The sequence below is a fragment of the Cavia porcellus genome, unplaced genomic scaffold (assembly GCF_034190915.1).
Source record: "Cavia porcellus strain 051 isolate PalLab524CR breed Dunkin Hartley unplaced genomic scaffold, mCavPor4.1 scaffold_16, whole genome shotgun sequence".
NCBI classification, from domain to species: Eukaryota; Metazoa; Chordata; class Mammalia; order Rodentia; family Caviidae; genus Cavia; species Cavia porcellus.
The window spans coordinates 24,000,498-24,021,635 of NW_026947499.1; the positions used below are offsets into that span (position 1 = coordinate 24,000,498).

General features: G+C 45.0%; 1 protein-coding gene across 1 annotated transcript in view; it reads left to right on the forward strand.

The window, feature by feature from the left end:
* The first annotated feature begins 7,816 nt into the window (after positions 1–7,816).
* Tbc1d10a (TBC1 domain family member 10A) overlaps positions 7,817–21,138 on the forward strand; it is a 32,680-nt gene continuing 19,358 nt past the window's right edge. Inside the window, exon 1 of the mRNA XM_003478321.5 lies at positions 7,817–8,109. Coding sequence (XP_003478369.1) covers positions 7,901–8,109 — 209 coding nt within the window. The 5' untranslated portion in view covers positions 7,817–7,900. The remainder of the gene's footprint in view (positions 8,110–21,138) is intronic.

The window sequence follows — 21,138 nt, forward strand, 5'->3', positions numbered from 1 at the left end:
AGCTGTTCTTGTCCACTCAGTCGCAGGAGACCCATTGACCACAAGACCTTGTGAACATTAGTGACCATAGGCCCAGCATGTATCTTGGCACTGCACTTCCTTTTTAGAGCCTGCAGCCTGTAGATAGGGTCTTGCTGGGTCTTGTTTTGTTTTTGCAGTACTAGGGATTGAACTCAAGGCCTTCACATTGAGCTATGTCCCCAGTCCTTAATTTTTTATTTTGAGACAAGTTCTTACCAAATTACTAAATTGCCCAGGCTGGGCCAAATTTGTAATCCTCCTGCCTCAGCTTCCTGGAGTGCTGGAATCACAGGCATGGGCCACCACACCCAACTGAGGGCCTTGCTGTTAACAAAGTTGCTTACACATCTTTCCATGCTTTAAAAGGTGATCTCCTGAAGAATGTTCACCCTGTTTATTTTTCCAGTGTGATGGTCACATAGCCAGCAGAGGGCTTAGGAAAATTAAAACAGCTCATCCATTCCTAGTGACCATCCTGTCTGTGTGTTCTACTAGACCAGAGTGAAACAGGAAAAAAAATGTTTCTCTTGAGGAGCCACTTGGGAAACCAGGCAGGACTTCACTTTCAGAGGCACAGTGATGTTTTCTTTAATAGATGGTGTTTTTCTTTGTTGCCTGAATTAGCCTTGGACTTCTGAGCTTCATTGATCCTCCTGCCTCAGCTCCTTGAGTACCTGGGGCTGCTATAATTTTAAAGAATTGCACCCAAAGGGTTTTATGAATTGTAGAAATTATAGAATTTCACTTTGATTCTTCCTGCTGTTTGAAATGAGTGCTTATCATGTAGCCGAAAGAAGACCACTAATGATCAGCACCATTTCACTTTAAAAATTGTGCATTAGACGCTGTATGTACAGCAGCTTGTGGTAAGCTATGTTAGGATCTATACACTGTTGGAAACACACACTGTTAACTATACCAGTCAGATATTTATTTCTGTAAAGAATTAGGCAGCTGGACGTGGTGGCACATGCCTGAAATCCCAGCACTCAGGAGGCTGAGGCAGGATGATTACTGCAAGTTGTGGAGGCCAGCCTGAACTACACTGTGGGTTCAAGTCCAGCCCAAACTATATAATAAGACCCTGTTTCAAAAAAAGAAAATAATTGGGCAAGATTAATAAATTATACTTAATGATAAATGTAGCCACACATACAAATATATAGGGCTTTTAGCTGGGTATGGTGGTGCATGCCTGTAATCCCAGCACACAGGAGGATCCACCTGGGCTATATAGTTTAAGACCAGCCTGAACTATACAGCAAGATCCTGTCTCAAAAAACAAAAAGTACAATTTCTTTAGTTTTTGTTTTTTGAAACAGGGTTTTGCCATGTAGTTCAGGCTGGCCTTGAACTCATTATGTAGCCCAGGATGGCCTCAAACTCCTATGGCAATTCTACCTCACCAGTGCTGGGATTACAAACATACACCACCAAACTACGTTGAAATATTTTTAAAACAGCAGAATATGAACCAGGCGTGATGACTCACACCTATAATCCCAGCACTCGGGAGGCTGAGGTAGGAGGATCATTGTGAATTTGAGACCAGCCTAGGCTACAAAGTGAGCTCAAGGCCAGCCTGAACTGCATAAAGAGACCCTGTCTCAAAAAGACAAAAAAAAAAAAAAAAAAAAAAAAAACAGCAGAAGGTGAGCTTCTCCCTATTATTTATCTCTTTTATTTTGCTCATTGTATGTATAACTATATATGAATATCTACATCTATTCACATATAGATATATGTGGATGTAGTGTTTCGCATATGAGAAACCATGAGATATTTGAGCTTGTGTGCCTGACTTATTTCATTTACCATGTTAAATTACATCCACTTACCTATGAATGGCTTCCAGTTATCTTTCTCTTTTTTTTGTCTTTTTCCTTTTTATGGGTACCAGGGATTGAACTCACGACTGCCTGCTTGCAAGGCAGGCACTTACGCCACTGAGCTAAATCTCCAGCCCCCAGTTATCTTTATGGCAGCATAATACTTCATTGTGTATAAAACACACATTTCCCTATCCATTACTGATGGACATATATGCTGCTTCCAAGATCTAGCTATCATAAATTGTGCTGTTATAAGCATGAGTATGTATCCATGGATATGATTTTTAATTCTTTTAGGAAGATACCTAAGGGGAATAGCTGGATCAAATAAATTTCTAGTTGCAGTGTTTTGAGGAATCTCCACACTTCCACAGTGGCTATTCTAGTTTATATTCTCACCAGTGATGTAGTAGATTCTGCACATCCTCATCTGAATTTGTTATTATTAGATGTTTTGATGATAGCCATTCTTTCTGGGGTGAGATGGTAACTCAGCATTGACATATACTTCTTAAAAACAAAAGTAAAATGTAAGACCTGGCCAGGTATAGTGGCACACACCTATAATCCCAGCACTCAGGAGTCTGAGGCAGGAGGATCACTGGAAGTTTAAGGCCAGTCTGGACTACACACCAAGACCATGTCTCAGAACAAACAAACAAAAACACCAAAAAAAAAAAAAAAAAAAAAGACCTTGGAGTGATGATCATTAACTACCTGATTTGGGGATTTTCTCTTCACTATTCTGGATCTTCTATATTTTAAGAGCAAATAAGCCCAAGGTGCTCCTGGGCCCCACAGTTCATGAAACAGGATGAGGATAAAGCTGTTCCTTATCATTTACGGAGAGTGTACTTTTGCCCTATACTGAATTCACTTAAGTCAGCAGTGTTCTTTAGCCTTAAACTGAGATAATTAGATCAGGGATAGGTATGTGACCTAGGGTATAGCCCAGTGTGAAACGTTGAACAGGAACTACCAATAGACTGGAGGCAGCTGTGAGAAGATCAAAGAGACAAGAAGGAAAAAGAAAAATGCCATAGCTCTAATGATATAACCTCTGGATCATACTGCTCCTGAAGCCTATCGTACATATACATTTTTAAAAGCTATGGAAGCGGGCTGGGGGTTTAGCTCAGCAGTATAAGCACTTGCCTTGCAAGTGTGCAGTCATGAATTTGATCCCTGGTACAAAAAAACAAAAAAACCCTTGGAACCTTCTAAATACAGTTTGTTTAAGTTTTTTTTTTCCAGTACAAAGGCTGTATCTTTGGCCCAATTTATTTTTTATTTTGAGACAAGGTCTCAATAAATTTCTCAGATTGGTCTCAAACCTGCTGATCATCCTGCCTCAGCCTCCAAGCTAGCCATCACCCTGGCACAAACGTAAACCTATTTTGAGTTGTGTTTTCTGCCACTGGGATCAAAGATCCTCAACTATTATGCTCTGGGTTGAGATAAATAAACCTTGTAAGCTTGCCTGCTCTTCGTAAGTCACTAGCCGTCAGTTGTCTACTTCTGAGATTCAGCTGTCTGTCATTACTACTCAGGCTGTGGCCCATGTTGGCAGGCTTCATGAACACATGCAAGCTGACCATTCTGTGATCCAGGGTAAAGGGCCTCTGTAAGCACCCTTGACCCAACTTAGAAAAGACCTGCAAGGATATCAGCAAGTGTTCCTAGTAAGCACCTTACCTTAAGAAGAATGTGTACAGCAGCCAGTCTGTCACATGTTCCACAATATTCTCTAAGGAGGGCTGTGTGTACAGCTCAGTAATACAAACACCTGCCTGGCAAATGCAAGGTTGTGAGTTTGATCCTCCCAAAAAACTGGCTTCCTCTAAGTCTTTGGTTTTTTGTTTGTCTGTTTTTGTGGATACTGGGAACCAAACTCAGGACTTTATGCTGGCTAGGAAGGCACTGTGCTGCCGAGCTATTTCCCTGGCCCTCTAAGCCCTCTTGTACTTTGTATTCCAGGGAACCCCTGGAATCTATGGGGCTCTCCTTTTCTTTGAGACACTGTGTTGCCCAGACCCTTGAATTCACAATCTTCCTACCTTAATCTTCCAAGTAACTGGGATTAACAGCTGTGTGATTACAGTTGTGCACCACGGAGTCATGTTTGGGACTCTCCTTTTTGATGGTGTATTCATTTGTTCGCTCCTCTCCTCTCTCACTCCTGTCTTAGCACACCATCCTTTGAGCTTGCTTCTACTTCAAATAGAAGTAGTTTTGTACCTGTGCCCTGCTTTTTGTATATCGTCTACCCAGATCCTACCAGCTCCTGCCTCTGCCCCAGCACCATCCTACTTTATGTTACTGCCTGAAAAACATTCAATGCTTGTTCATCATTTTCTCCCTCTTCCACTAGACTGTAAACTCTGTGAGTTTATTTATTTTGTTGGCACTGAGTATTCAATTCAGGGCATTTATAATGAGCTACATCTCCAGTTCTTTCTTTCTTTCTTTCTTTCTTTCTTTCTTTCTTTCTTTCTTTCTTATTTTTAGACAGTCTTGCTAAGTTGCCTAGGCTGGGGCTTGAATTTTGTGATCCTCCATCCTCAGCCTCCCAAAGTACTAGATTACAAGCATGCACTACCATGCTTAGCTGACTATATGCTCTGCTGGGCCAGGACTTCTGTGTCTCTTTTGGGAGACAACCCAGGCCCTCATGTATGATAGACAAGCATTGTACCACTAGCTGCCCTCAGCTCTTCATCTCTCTCTATTTTTTTTAAATTTTTATTTATTTTTTGAGTCAGTGTCTCACTATAGTTCAGGCAGGACTTGAACTTACTATGTAGCCCAGGGTGGCCTCAGACTCACAGTGATCCTCCTGCCTCAGGCTCCTGCGTGCTGGGATTACAGGTGTGTGCCTCCAGGCCCAGTCCTTCATCTCTCTTGATCAATAATGTGTGGCCTATTATAGGTATATTTAATAAGTTAAAGAGCTCTGGAGTTTAAAGTAAAGAAACTAATATATGCTGAGTGTTTGTTATGTCCTAGAGATTTCAGAGACATAGCTTACAGGCTCACAAGTAATTATTGACATTCCTATTTTTCAAAAGTGGAAAATGAGGTTCTAAAAAGCTTAGCAATTTTGGACACGAACGCCAACTTACTGAGGAGCAAAGCCATGAAGCTATCTCCCAAGGCTTACACTATTGATTAAATTAACTTCTCTACTACAGCGATGATAGGAAATAAAAATAAACAATAGTGAAATTTAAAAAGAAGCAAAGAAAAATAAAGACAATAATGAATGTTCAAGTATTTTGCAAACTACAGATGATTGGATACTTAGCCATCTCCATGTTCACCATGTATTTTTTTCAGTACTTGATTTTATAGATGAAAAAACAGAGAAGCCAGGCACAGTGGCATGTACCTGTAGTCCTGGGCAATTTAGTAAGATTCTGTTGCACCCCTTCAACCTCACCAAAAAAAAAAAAAAAAAAAAAAAAAAAAAGAGAAGAAGAAGAAAGAAAGAAAGAAAATAGCCCAGAGAAAAGTGATTTGCTCAATCACAGCAGAAATTTAAATCCTAATTAGTGTGATGTAAGATTAGAAGTTGTGGCATCTGGGGCTGGGGATTTAGCTCAGCGGTATAAGTGCCTGCCTTGCAAGCACAGGGTTGTGAGTTCAATAAAAAAGAAATTACAAAAAAAAAAAAGTTGCAGAATCAAAAAAAAAAAAAAAAGAAGTTGCAGCATCAAGGCATTAACTGGAGTAATGTTTATTCAGTCTTCTAGTGATGGACACCCAGGCTCCACTAATATGTCCCCACCCCACTCCCACCACAGGTGAATAAGAATATGTTTGGGATGTGAGCCAAGGACCAAAATTATTCAATCGGGGGGTTGTGGATACTTTGATTTACCGTGCTTGCAGGATGACATTTGTTCTAAATATGCCTGGGTCCTCCCCCTTTTCTGGGATAGACTCACATCCTCACGTACAGTTCACTTTGTCCTTCCTTGGAGCTGGGACCAAAGAGCCCACCACTCTAGAGCCATTGGAGATGAGCAAAGTCCTCCCAGACAGGATTTAAGACCAGAATAGCCTGTGCCCACTCCCATGTCTGCTATTGCCCTGTTTATGGAAAACCAGAAGCCCATGGAATGTGAAGACTGCTTGATGAAATCTTTAAGAATGTCTGGGCCACTAGGAAACAGCTGGTAAAATCATTCAAGTCTCAAGCTCACTGCCCCCACCCCTTGCTTTTTGTCCCTTTAAGACCTGCTTCAGATTCTGCAGCTCAAGTCCATCTTTTCTGGTTCCTGCCTCTTTCTAGGCCAGCCTCATTTATTGATTTATAGGGACCTAGAACCTCAGTTCTTTTAAATGTTATATGGGACTAATGATAGTATGTATTTAGCAATGATATCTCATTGCTAAATGCAACCAAAAATGTGGGAAACAATTTGCCAGTTCCTCAAAGTTAAGCAAAGTTACCATTATGACTCTGAAATCCCATACCTAGGAAATTCCACCTAAGGTAAATTAAAATATATGTCCACACAAACTTGTACCTATCTGGGTACACACCTGTAATCTCAGCAGCTGGGTGGGTTGAGGCAGCAGAATCACAAGTTTGAGACCAGCCTGGGCAACTTACTGAGCTCTGTCTCAAAATAAAAATGAGGGTTGGAGGTGGGGAATGTAGTTGAGTGGTAGAGTCCTTAAATTTCATTGCCAGTACCCTTTTTAAAAAAAATGCTTGTACTGGAATGATCAAAGCAGCATCATTCCTAGTAGCTAAAAATGAACACATCCAAGTGACTGTCAATGTGGCATATCCATACAATGAGTATTATTCATCACAAAAAGGAATGAAGTACTAATGAGTGCTACAATGTGGATGCACCTCAGAACCATTAAAGCCACCTACTATATGATTTCATTTGTATGAAATGTCCATAAAAAGGAAAATCTATAGTTAGAAAGTAGATTAGTGGTGACCAGGATCTGGGGAGGTTGGGAGTGACTATTATAGGAATTTCTTTTTGCGACGATGAAAATGTTTTAAAATTAGATTGTGATGGTTGCACAACTCTGTAAATATACTAAAAAATATATAGGACTGTATACTTTGGATTTTTTTACTTTTTTATTATTATTTATTTTTTAGGGCAGGGTCTTGTAGTTCAGGCTGGTCTTGAACTCAGGGCCATTTTCCTGTCTCAACCTTCCTAGTCCTGGGATTACAGGTGTGTGCCTCGCTTTTGTGTGTGTGTGTGGTAGGGATCAAACCCAGGAATGCTAGGCAAGCACTGTACCACTGGACTATACCCCCAGGCTTTTATTTCATTTTGAGATAGGATCTCATTAAGTTAACTGGGTTGGCCTTAGATATGTGCTCTTCCTGCCTCTCAGCCTCCCGAATAGCTGGAATTACAGGTATGTACCAACGCACCTTCATACTGATTATTTTTAATACATCTTCTACAAGCTAACTTAAGGCCCCAGAAGCAGTGATCAGGCAGATGTGGTGCCACACTTCTAGTCAAGGTTGAAAATTTAATCTGCTCTGGGCCCCAGGTAGAATTCCTGAACACATTTGAGTCTCCTTAGAGTTCATAAAGGAATGGATGAACGATCCACACCCACGCTCCTGGCGTCTTAAAAGGCTTAAGAAGCCGGCCTCAAGGAGGCAGATGCAGAATCCAGGAGGAAAACCTAGGCCTCCAGCCTGAGAGCTTCTACGCTGACAGCCTGAGTCTGGCTCTATCCGGGAAGGTCAGAGGATATTGTCCAGGTGAGTTCTCGCGATCAGCAGCCCTGGGTTCCTGATGACTGCTGCCCCGCCTCCTCACGTCGGGCCAGTTGGCGCCAGCCGGGGGTAGTGGGAGGGATCCAGAAGCTCCGGCCGCCATTGGGCGTGGGGGGAGCTCTCCGGTGGGCTTGGAGCTCCGCCCCCAAACTCCTGGTGGCCAATGGGCGCGACGCGTGGGCGGAGCGTTGGAGGCGTCGGCGGAGGCCGGGAGGCTGAGGCGGCTGAGGTGGCCGAGGTGGCCGCTGGGGCTGAGGTGGCGGGTGAGGCAGGGATGGCGAAGAGCAGCGGAGAGAATGGGCCGCGCGCGCCAGCGGCCGCGGGGAGCTTATCAGGGACCCGGGAGAACCTGGCGCAGGGCCCAGACGCGGCAACTGCCGACGAGCTCAGCTCTCTCGGCTCCGACTCGGAGGCCAACGGCTTCGTCGAGCACCGCATCGACAAATTCGGATTCATCGTAGGCTCACAGGGAGCAGAGGACTCGTGAGTAGAGCCGGGACTGGTCTGGGGGTCCGGACAGGGCGCGGGATCCGCGTGGGCGTGGGCTCTGGCCTGGACGAGGACAGAGTCGCCCAGAGGACAGACCGACACGTTCTGCTTTCGACCGGGACTCCCGACCCCTTCCCTCCTCTACCCCACCCCCATGCTATCCCTTCCCCCATAGACCCACCCCAGTGGGCAGTGACAGCCTACTTCCGACCTAGGTGCAGACAGGCTATCCTACCCCTTTTACCCCCATCTCCATCCTTTGGACAGACTGACCCGCCCCCAGGGAGGATCAACAGTACCTTTTTCTCATTTCGGGCCAATGACGGACACCTGGACATCTGTCTCCCTACGCACCGCACCGCTGCCACCCTAGCCCAAGGGCTGATTGTCTTTGCCACCTCCTGGAAGGTTTACAGGCGGCTAACCCCCTCCCCCATACAGATGTTCTCTATCCCCTCCCCCACAGAGCCACAGATGTCCTTGTCTCACCATTTCACTAACCCCACATCAGAAAACCCTAGGTAGTCGTAAAAAGGACTGCCCTGTCTCCATCCCATTCCAGGACAGATTGACCCTCGAGACAGCAAATCTCTGGATGGGCTGTTTCTGGTCAGTTCCCCACAAACAGTCCCATCCTGGGACAGACAGTCCCTTCTCTTGGAAGAGTCAGAATGTTCCCCTCCCCCTCAGAGGTAGCTTTCTCCATTGTCACTAGCAACAGGTAGGTAGACACTCTCCTCCCAGTACCTACATGGTGACAGCACCTCGGCTCCATCCAGGCTACACTGTCAGCTCCTCCAGCCACAGGACAGCACGGAGACCCTGTGCATGCTGTGGGGAAATGAATCCTTCTCTCCAAATCCAGATCTGGAGTGGTAGTAGTCAGGATAGCAGAGTCTCTGCACAAATAGCACACCCAGACACACCACCCTAGAACCCTCAGATGACAGATAGCAAAAACTGAGGTAGTGGACACAACTTCCCTCCAAGTTGGGCAGGCTGGGCAGCCAAACTCTGCCTTCTGGACCTCACTGTATCCAGTGCTCCCCAGGATAATTAACATGTGCAGACTGATGATTGCCTTAGGAAAGATGGAGTAGAGACCCTACTTTTATCCAAGCTGTCGTGTCACATGAGACTAGTGCTGTGCACAGAACTGACAAGCCTCCCTCTTGATGTGTCTTTTCTCCTCTTCTCTGCCTGACTGTGGCTCCCTTATCCACTGTTAGCACTTAGGAAAGTGCCTTGACTATCTAAGAGCTCCACTCCATACTAGCAACCTCGTAACTGTCTCTTCTGAAATTTTTTCCAGCTTCAAGTCCTCTCTAGTTCACCAGACCTTTCTTCCTAGGAGAAATCTAGGCTCTTCCTCTAAGGGGAGTTTCCACCCACCCACCAAATCTGTCTCCTCTAGCCCCTCCTCAGTTGTTCACAATTGGCAAAGCCAGGATTCAGGGAGCATCCTTCATTCATCCTCAACACTCTCCCAGACTTGATGCTTTGTCCCATTTTCCTCTGGGTTAGCTTGTGAGAACCCAAAGGAGATTTTGTTTTCAAATTGGAGAACAGTTACCAGAGCTCAGAGAGGGGTATGGTCTTGAGAGCTGAGAAAAAAGTATTCATTTTCATTTATGGGGTCTTGGAAGGAAGAATTCAGATTCTTTGTTGAATTCTAGGGCATGAGAATACCTACTACATGCTTATCAGGCAGGTACTGAGATCTCAGGATGCAGAGCAATATAATGTAGTGGTAAAAGGTTGGTTTTAAGAATCACAAGGGGCAAGATTGTGGATCTTTGAGCATGTTTACTGTAAAGGGCAACTATAACATTTACTTCCAACACTGCTAATAGAGGAGGGCATGTGAGTAGAGCTGAGACCTGAGCCAATGATTGGGTGAGAATGTGGTATATGAAGATGCCTAGCACAGTGCCTGGCATAAGCTGTGAGTCAGAAAATGTTAGTTTCCTTCTAAGGGCTGGAGAAATGTTGAGAAAAATGAGGGCGTACCTCTGGTATTTGTGGGCAGAGAGAGGCCCCAGTGGGAGCACCTCCTTCTGGCTGTAGTCCCCAACCAGGCAGCCAGACATCTGTCTTCCCCACCCCTCCAACCGCAAACCCGGGATGTGGCTCTACAGATGCCTTTTACATTTTTTTTGATGTCTGTAGGACTAGAGCTGAGGTGGAATCTTAGGCCTCTCCTCGCTCACTGCCTTACTTTCTTGAGGTTGTCAGAAAGTATTAGAAAGCTTCGATGTTCCTTGTTTAATCTTGTGGTTCTAAAAAAGCCGAATAAGTCTTGCCCAAGGCCAAAGAGGGGAAGTTGTGTGAAGTTTCAGGGTGACTGCCTTAAACACAGTCCCATGGTTGAGGGCTAGAAGTTCATGTGCTGTCCCAGAGAAATGGAACATTAGCACTGATGGCTGTGGCAGAGATAGTGGGGGCTTTGGTTTAAGATTAAAGGTCCATTCCAGCCACCCTGGGTCAAAGGTTGTCTCAAGAGAAGTCAGTTTTAATAGTTCCAGGATATGGAGAAGAGAGCAGATTGGAGGCTATCTCCTGCTGGTGGCTGTTTGAACTGGAAGGGATCTTAAAAGAAATTACCAATTAACTTTACTTATACAAAAGAGAAAGCAGGCCAAAGAGAATAACTTATTTAAGATCATACAGCATATTAATGTCAGAACTAGGATTTGAACCTAGGGTTTCTGATTGCCAGGCCAGAAGCTATATCTATAATCCTAGCACTTGGAAAGCTTAGGCAGGAGGGTCTTCATGAGTTCAAGGCCAGCTTGAGTTATATAGAGGAGTTCAAGGCCACACTGAACTATATTGTGAGACTGTCTCAAAAAACAGACTCTCAGTTCACCATATTCACTATTCATAAAAATGGCCCGTGGCTCCCACACGAAATCAGGTGTCTGTCAGGAACCTGTTTGCCCTAATCTCTGGCTTTGATTCCCACAGCAGTGTAGGGAGTTAATATCCCTCCAGGAATGGCCCTGGAACACATAATAGTGTGTTTTCTTTATTGGTTTATTAGCTTGATCAGTTTAGGACTACGTAGAGGCTTATTCATCTTTTTCTTCTCAGGCCTGCAGTGGAGGAAATGCTCAATTAATATTTATTTATTGAATAATTTACTAACAGACATTCCAAGTCAGAAAGTTAAGAGTGACCTTAGAGATGGCCATCACCATATGGGTAGGTAAACTGAAGCCTGAGAGTGATGATTAACCTTTTAGGACCAAAGCTGGGGACTGAACTCAGAACAGTTCTCAAGCCTTGCCCTTTCCACTTCACTCCATCTGTCTTTTGAGCCTACTCTTCAGAACATCTTTAGTGGGATGGAGGTTTCTCTACTTGCCAAAGGCAAGAAAGCAGTCAGCTAGCAAATGACCCTCTGGATAGCTTGGGCATGGGCAGAGGGATTGGCAGCATTAGTTCTTGCTTCTCTGGAGACTGAGTTAGGTGTTGAAGTCCAAGGAGGACCAGGTAAAGAGAGAGAAATGTTCTCAGCAAGGAAAAGTGGGAAGTGTGATGTTAGCCTATCACATGGGGTTAGGGAGAATGACTTGTTCAGTATCCCTTCTGCAACTTAGAGAAGGTGGTCAGGAAGGTAAAGAAGGATGTAAGTTCAATACCAGGTGCCCTGGTCCAAGGGAGATGGCTTGACAGGTGGGTCTCTGAACTTGTTCTTTTTTTCCCATGTGATTGTCAGAACTGGCCTCCTTAGGCTGGAATTTCCCACCCACCCTCAGTGTGCTCAATCTGTGAGCCAGATGAGATGATGAGCTAAGCTTTCTGGGATCCCATGGGCATTGGCTTCCTGTTAACGGAGTGAGGGATCTGAGCCAGACTTAGGGAAAAACATCTGGAACAGCTGTATCGCCTTCTTCAGTTCCCCTCTTCCCTGTCTCTACTTTTAGCCATCTATGACAGTTCTATGACTTTGGAAATCATGGAACTGGCTTAATAATCGGCATCCCTTATAGATTATTATGTGCCAGTTGAGGTGAGACCAGGGCCTTTCTGGCAAGCCGGAGCCTCTCTTTGTTTTTCTACCACTTTCTCTAGATTCTAAGTTCAGAGCATCCACTTTTTTCGAGCTATTAACAGATCCCAGGAGAGCATGGAGCTGACACTGAGCAGTCCCTGGGTGGCCTCTGGAGGAGTCAGCTACACGTGTGGGGCTGCTCTCTGTGACTCTGGACCACAGGTCTTCCCATTCTGTCTCCCCCTCTTCCGTCTCTCAATTTCAAAGGAAAATCCAGTTTGGTAGCCCTGTGGGTGTTCTAGGGCCTCAGACAAAACCTGACTTGGTAAAGGAAGGGCCAGCTTACCCGTTACTGTCCTGGGAAGGTGCCTGTATGTCCACCTGTTAGGAAACCCTAAGCTATGGGAAAGAGATAAGGCAATAGAGCCCGCTTGGTGTTTTATCCTTCCTGCATCTGGTCTGAAATAGGACCTCCAGGGGTCAGTGAGACCTGGCTTGGATCCAGCCACCCAACCAATTTACAGTAAGGTAGGGGAAAGAAAGTGCCTTGTACACTGTCCAGGCATTAGCTCTTGAACATTGAATCTCACTGTCTGTATTAGCTTGGATATGTTGTTTCACTTTTGGGGTTGAATTTCTTCCTGCCTTTTTTTTTTTTTTGGACTCAGGGTCTTGCTTACATGCTTACAGTATAATTCAGGCTGGCCTTGAATTCACTATGTAGCCGAAGCTGTCCTTGAATTTAGATGATCCTCCTGCCTCAGCCTCTTAACTGTATGTCACCATGCCTAGCTGTGAGCCTGAATTTCTTTTTTATAAACATATTTTTTGGTACCAGGGATTGAACTCATGACCTCACGCTTGCCAGGCAGGTGCTTATGCCACTGAGCTAACTCCCTGGCTTAATCCTGAATTTCTTACTTGCAAAATGGCTATATGAGAGTAGCAACTTTGCAGGGCTGCTGCAAGGTTTAAATGCACTGAGCCTGGCATAGTGTAGATGCTCAATGAACACTGGTTTTGTCTTTTCATTTTTTCCTTTTCATCTCCAGTCATGATGATGAGTAAGGCCTCAACCCTGTGAGAAAGGATCACTCCTAACCCAGGGGATATTATCCCCATTCTGTGGATGAACACACTAAATACCTGAGTAGATAGTTCGCAAAGTTTTCCACCTCATGAATGACAGAACTAGAACTAGAACCTGTTTCTCGACCCTGTGACTAAGCCTTGCTAAGATGTTAGCAGACAAGGTATTAGATCCTCATCATCCCTGAGATCCCCACACCCAGGGCAGGAGTTAGCAGAAACCTGACTACCTCCCCATCCCAATATGAAGGGAAAGGCAGCTCTTGGTGTTTTGTTTTGTTTTGTTTTTGGTTTTTATGAGACAGGGTCTTCCTATGTAGTTCAGGCTGGCCCTGAGCTCATTTGTAGCCCATGCTGACCACAAACTTGCAACGATCCTCCTGCTTCAGCCTCTTGAGTGCTGGGATTACAGGCATGCAGCACCATGCACTACTTTAAGGCAGCTAGCTCTTAGATGGTGAAAGTTCTTGGCTCTGGAAATAGGAGAAAGGCGCAGAGAGGAAGATTGTTGGGAAGGCCCTAAAGCATGGCCTAGCTTTCTCATAGGCCAGAATCTGCACTGCGTTGATCTTGGGCCCAAAATATTATAGAACACCCAACCAACTTTGATATCCAGTCTGTGCCTTTTCACAGAAGTGTTGTAGTGTTTGATAAAAAGGCAAGAATTGTGTTCCTTTGTCAGTGAGGAAACTGTGGCTTGGGGAAACCTTGCTAGTAGTTAACAGAGGAACTAGATCAGAGAAGGATCCCAGATCTTCCTACTGTTAGCCTAGTGGTCCAGCTATGCAGCACTTCCCACTTTCTTCCTCACTGTGGAGACTATTGAGCTTTCCAAACCCCAGATGCATTGCCACCAGAGCAGAGCCTTCCATTGTCCACCTGTTGTCAGTGCTGATCACTTTCTTTATCCTGCACACTGTTTACTTGATAAGGAGAAAGCCTCTTTTCGCCAACTAGTCAGTCCCTGGCCATTCTGTTGCTATTCTGTGTCCAGGGACCCTCCCTGGAAGGGAAAATGTTGTCTGGCTCCTAGTTGACAAATCAGCATTTCTGATACTTAACTTTCTTAAGAGACCCTATTTAGGATTCTGGGGGGAGCTACCAGCTTTGGCTTTCCTTGTGTCTTCTTTCTCACCTTTCCTACCCATACCCTAATCCTACTCCATTTCATGTCCTGTCTTAGCTCCTTACTTCTCTCAGGTAACTAGGCAGTAGACATTAACAGCCTGGGAGAACAAGCCAAGGGCTATTTTTGCTAGCTTAGCCATTTTAGCAGTGAGCATTTTTTGAGCATCTGCTCTGCCAGACCCTGTGATTGGTACAAGGGTTATGGAACTGAACAAGACATTTCTTCTTGCCCTGCTCTCAAGGAGTTCACAGACTGGTTGGAAATCAACCACAAATAAAGCTTTGAATGTCAAGTGATAAAAGCTATCATCGAGGTGTGCAGTTGCCTGGGAATATACAAGAGAGGGCAGCCAGCTCTGCCTACAGGAGCCTAGAAAAAAAGTGGATTTTGATCCCAGACTCAGAAGGGCATTCCATTGCATACATAGGAGAGGACCCATAGTCTATATTCCCTCCAAAAGCTGTTACACTAAGAGCAGTGATAACAAGAAGAGTGGTAGGCAGGAGTAGTAGCAAAGGTAGCTAGAAAAGGAGGTTGGGAAGAAGACTAAGGCTGGCCCTGCATCTCAGGCTGAGGCCTACTATATTTCAGAAAGGTTAGTATGGGTCTGGCATGGAAGATGGCAAAAAGAAGAGCAGGACTATTGCTGGTGAGACCTGTGGGGGAATCCAGGTGTCCCAGAGGAGTTACAGTGAGACCTGGAAGAGGTCTGGTGCCATGAAGGGGAAGATGCTGACAAATTTAGGGCTTATTTCGTGACTGCCTGCGTGGACTAATGAGGAGGTGGGACAACTTCTTACTGAGCCTGTCCTGGAGTCTTCTGGGTGTAGGGAGGCAAGGCCAGCTGCACCTTTGTCCACAGTGGGTTGCTGTTGATTCCTGCTGCTGACTAGGCTTTGTCTTAGCACTCATAGCACAGGGCTCCCCAAGGTGCCAGGCTTGGCTGGCATGCCCAAGGCACATCAAGGGGCTCTTTGTTTCTCTCCCGTAGGAAAGCAAGTTGGCTGATCTGGTTGAGGAGGGAGTAGGGTGAGTAATACTGAACTTTGTGGTTTCTGCCTGGTAAACATATTGAATGGCAAGGAGAACCAGGCTCCTCTCCAAGGAGAGGAGTGAGGCCTGAAGAGAGGCACAAAAGTTTACCTTAGGGTAGTATGGCAGTTGGGGAGAGTAGGTTTGGGCTTTGGGCACAATGTAAGTTGGTTTGGGGCAGACATATGACAGTTGAGGGCTGGTTTGATCTCATCTAATGTCTATCTTATCTGTGTATTTAGTGCTTCTGGGGATTGGATCCAGTGGCTCTTTATAAAATTTTTATTTGTTTTGGTTTTCTTTCTTCTTCTTCTTCTTTTTTTTTTTTTTTTTTTTTTGAGACAGTGTTTCGCTATGCAGTTCTGGCTGGTCTTGAATTCACTGTGTAGCCCAGATTGGCCTTGAGCTTGCAGTGACCCTCCTGCCTCTCAGCCTGTGAGTGCTGGGATTACAGACATGTGCCACCACACCTACTTAGTATTTTAATTGTGAGACAAAGTCTTACAAAGTTGCTAAATTGCCCAAACTTCCCTACGAGGCTGCAAATCCTACAGGGCAGGATTGGTCTATATCCTGAGCCTGGGCTCCAGTTGGCTGGCAGTCCTGCTGCAACCTTCCACAATGCTGAGATTACTGGCATGTACTAACACACCTGCTTTACCTGATAACTTTGTTCTTTTCTTAGAGCTGGTGCTTTGGCTGAAATGTGTGGAAGCAACTCCTACACCTATTGGAGGCAAACTTCTTAGCACTTTATAGTACTATTAGTGTACTAATAGTATATTCCTAGAGAGGAGAAATTCTAAGTGTAAATGTGGATTTAGATTAGCATGTGGGAAGGCACTTTGAATCAGGCACAGGAGTTAGGGTGCCAGTCAGTGCCAGCTTCCCCACTAACCCTTGTGGTTTGTTACTAAGGGACATTCCCTCATCTGACCATAGGGCTAATGCTGCCTGTGTATAGCCTTGTGCCAGGCTCAGGATATAGACCAGTCTTGCCCTGTAGGATTTGCAGCCTAGTAGGGAAGTCAGACATTAAACCAGTAGTTATAGGTATGGGTGGATTCAAAGGACTGTGAGGATCAAACAAGATAACTGGGTTAGGAGCCCAGTATAAACAAAGACTGCTAAACAGATCCTGGGCCTCAGCCACTAACTGGCTATGTGACCTTGAGAAATATGCTTAATCTTTCTAAATCTCAGTTTCCCCTACATATAAGGCAGTTTTAGTGGAATATCGAAAAGTTTATCAACTTCTAACATTCTGAGGTGGACCTTGGAGTATATAAAAAGTGCTTTGAGAGGTCCTTTGTGTAGTAATCACCACAATACAAGGAGTCATATTCCGCAGAAGCTGGTATTTCTAACATGCTATGGTCCTCCAGTGAAAAGACCACTCTTTGTGTGCTGAACTAGTGGCCCTCATTTTTGTAGGTGTGTGATCAGTTCAAAGAATGCTTTAATTCTCTGTCTCTCCTGATATTGGAGATTGAACCTAGGGCTTTTCATTGAGTTATATCCTCAGTTCTTTTTATTTTATTTATTTTGAGATATGGTCTTCCTGAGTTGCTCCATTTCCCAGACTAGATCCAAACTTGAGATCCTCCTGCCTTAACCCCTTAAAGTACTGAGATATAGGCATGCCCCATCATGTCTGGCTGATTTGTCTGGCGTTATAGTCTGAAGTAACCTTTACAGGAGCACTGAGAAATTGGTACTATGAATTGGACTAGGGCCTTCATACTGAGCTACCTCCCAACCATTTTATTTTATTTTGCTACGATACCCAGGGAGGACTCAAACTTGCAGTCTTCCTGCCTGAGCTTCCCAAGTGCCAGAATTATAGGTGCACTCCCATATGCCCACCTTTAGGATAAGGATTCTTGTATTCTGAGAAACTGAGAAAGGAGGCTGTACAAGTGACGGACTTGGGCCTGGCGTTTGGGACTCTTCCTTCCTAATCTTCCATCTCTGAAAAACTAGTGGCTGCTGTGTGGCCTTTCCTTATACTGCCTGGCCAAGCCTTAGGACTTTAGCCTGGTCCCAAGCTTCTACATTTCTTATTGGGTTGTTTTTCTGGCTGATTTCTTACAAAAAACGATACAGCTCCTGTCCCCGTTCTGCACATACTACCTTTTTTTAAATCTTTTTGAGACAGGGTATCGATATGTAGTTCAGGCTGGCCTTGAGCTCACTTTGTAGCCCAGGCTGGTCTCGAACTTGCAACGATCCTCCTGCCTCAGCCTCCCGAGTGCTTACAGGCATGAGCTACCATGCCTGACTACATACAACCTTTTATATATTTTCTTTTTTTTTTTTTTTTTTTGTCTTTTTTTTTTTTGGTCTTTTTCCTTTTTATTGGTACCAGGGATCGAACTCAGGACTACCTGCTTGCAAGGCAGGCGCTTTATGCCACTGAGCTAAATCCCCAGCCCCCGTTTTATATATTTTCAAGACCAGTGGAACTGGGTGGTAAAAGGCCTAATGAGGGAGTGTAGTGGGAATGGGGGGAGATTCTTATTCCCCCGCAGTATACTCTGGGCTTCAGATGTTGTTTGTCCAGAGTAAATTTTCTTTTCTTTTTTTTTTTTTTTTTCCTTTTTGATACAGGGTCTCACTTTATGTGTCATTCAGGCTGGACTTGAACTTACTATTTATTTATTTATTCATTCATTTATTTACTAAGGCTAAGTCTCACTGTGTAGCCCAGGCTGCCCTCAAACTCACAGTGATCTTCCTGCCTCAGCTTCCCAAGGGCTGGGATTACAGGTGTGTGCCACACCCAGCTCTTGAATTTACTGTGTAGCCCAGGCTGGCCTCAAACTCATGGCAGTCCTCCTGTTTTATCCATTGCCATTGCTGGGATTATTTGCATGTGCCGCCTTGCCCAGCTGATTTTTCGTAACCTATCACTTTTGAAGAATCATGCTTTGTTCCCTTTCCTCTCTGTCCTGACTCCACAAGAAAGAACCTAAATGTGAGCCTGGGAAGGCCCAGGATCAAGGCACCAGTGTACTTGACTTTGAGTCTTGCTTCTGATATTTTGTAGGCATGTGGACACTCCAGCAATAACACTGGGAGAGGGAACATTATGAGGCTTAAGAGAGATGATGTTAGGCCAGGCATGGTGGTGCACACCTGGGAGACAGATATGCGGATCACAGTGAGTTTGAGGCTAGCCTGGGCTACAAAATGAGCTAGAGGCCAGCCTAAACTGCATGTGAAAACCTATCTTAAAAAAAAAAAGAGGAAAGATAGTACCTAACATAGTATAAGGGCTCAGTGTCTGTGGCACCTAATGGCTTTTACACTAAGAATGTGCATTATCCTCTAAGGTTCACTTTGGGCCTTTGGCGTAATCGTAGGCAAACAAGGGCATCCTGTGGGCATGAAAATCTGGCTTCCCTTATGTGCTCTGCACACTCACCCCAAGGTCTTGGGGTGAGGCAGGAGCCAGGCTCACTCAACCTTTGGTCAGGAAATTCTTGGCCTGCCAGGGCTGGTTGGGAGTCCCCCTGTCAGTTCCTCATTGAGTCATTTGGAGCACGACCTTTAGGCAGCTGTGACTTTGAGAGCCTGCTCTTCCCTCTTCTTGGCCTGTGAAGAGAAAGCAGAAGTGAGAGCATAGGCGGTCCCCTGAGAGCTTCCACTCTAGTATGCAGTCACAGAGTGGGTGCCGTAAGGCCTCTGCCCACCAGGGTAGTTACAGTCATTTGGAGAAGAGACCAATTTTTGTTTTGTTTTCTTTTTGTTTCTAATTACCATCAATCACTTTCTGTGTGTCTTGTAGATAACTCATTCTAGACTTCCTATTCTGCCTCTGAATAACCCCTTCAGTCCTCCCACTGTTGTCATAATAATGCCATTCCACAGAGGAGCCTGTATGGTGCATTGGGCTTTTTCTAGTCCTACCTCGTTTAATTCTGTGAGTATAGTTATCATCGTGATCTCCATTCTACAGAGGCAAAAAACAAATTCCACCAGAGAGGCAGAATGATTTGCCACGCATGGCATAGCTTATGGCTCCGAGTTCGCTGAGTTTCAAGCCACCAGCCTAGTTGACAACACCCAGTGCTGGAGTTGGTGGTAGAACCAGAAAAGAGTAAGGTCTGGACTCGCCTCCCCATGCTGTCCTTGTTTGCTGTGGGCCTTTACTAGTCCTGGACTTGCTGAAAACCTGAGTGTTCTTTTGTTATTTTATTGAGACAAGGTCTTGTGTAGTCCAGGTTGGCCTTGAACTCATGTAGCCTATGCTGGTCTTGAATTCATGGTGCCTCCTGAGTGCTGGGCTTATAAGCCTGTGCCACCAGGCTCAGCCTGGAAACCTGAGTTTTCTCATGTGCAAAAATGGGTTGATTAGCCAGTCATGGTAGCATAGGCCTATAGTCCCAGCACTCTGGGAGGCTGAGGCAGGAGTATCACAAGTTTAACGCCATTGTGGGTAGTTTAGTGAATCTGAGACCCTGTTACAAAATGGAAAAAAATCAAACCAAAACAAAAGGCTAAGTAAGGCTATAGCTCAGTGAGAAGGCCTGAGGTTTAGTCCCCAGTACTGGAAAAAAGGGAATTTGGATAGGATTCCATCATTAGAAGATCTATCTCATGAGCTTGTTGCCAGAATTAAATGTAACAATGTTAAGTGCTGAGCTGTGTCTGGTACATAGTAACTGCTTGGTAAGTGTTATAACAGACTTTCAGTTAAGTTAATTGAATATTAGAACTGTAATGTTGTAAAAGGCCATCATTAAGCAGATCTGTGCTCAGCCCTTGCTGACCTTCGAGGAAGATCTGAAGAGCATGTCAAGGCAAAGAGGGTGTGTTCTTTATCTAGCTGTCATTGTGCTTGACTTGTGTGGTCTCAAGATAGAGGACAATATTCCTAGCTCACTGCTGAGAACGTTCAAACTAAGAGGCCTGAAGTCACAAAAGTAAAGAATTGGTCAGCATACGTTTATTGAGTGCCAAGTAGGTGGCGGGTTCTTTTCTTGGCCCAGGACGCAGTGCAGAGAATGACTGACAGAGCCCTGCCCTCCAGGAACTCAAGCCTCCAGATGGAATGCTGCCTCAGCAGAGTGACTGGCTAAGTGGGAAAACTACCTGCTCCACCAGAGTGCTCACATTCCCCAGCACGGCATGCCTTCCTAGTAACCTGCACCTGCACACACTGGGCCTTTCTCCCTAATATGTCCTTTTCCCTTTCCAGCCTGGCCACTTCCTGTCACTCTTTAGACCTCAGTTTTCAAAAAGGAGCTCCATTTGAAGTGTTCTCTAAATACCTCACCCTCACCCTCACTCTCACTTCTTGCAGCTCCTAGCACTTTTCACATGCTCTGAGTTAGCACTTCCATATGTGCTGTTTTTTAACCCATCTTTTCTCTCCTCTGTCAGATTGACCTCTTCAAGGACAGGGACTGTCTTTTATTCATCCTTGTGAATTCAGAGCCCGGAGCACACGCCAGAAGGAGATGTGTATGGCATATAATGAGGTGCCAATTGTGATGTTTCTGGAGCAGCAGGGATGATATAGAGATGAGAGATCTCTGATGATGAGATGATGAGTGGACTGAATTACAGGTGGGGGGTGGGGTGGGACCAGGAGGCCACGGAAAGGCTGGCTTTAGTGGAAGGGCAGCTAGACATAGGACTAAGGGAAAGGACCAATATGCAGGAAAGCAGCAGGGCCAGAATACCAGGGCCTGAGATTTCTATTAGAGAAGGAGGGTGATAGAGAGCCATGAAGGAGTTAGGCATAGGAAATATATAAACAGTGAGACAA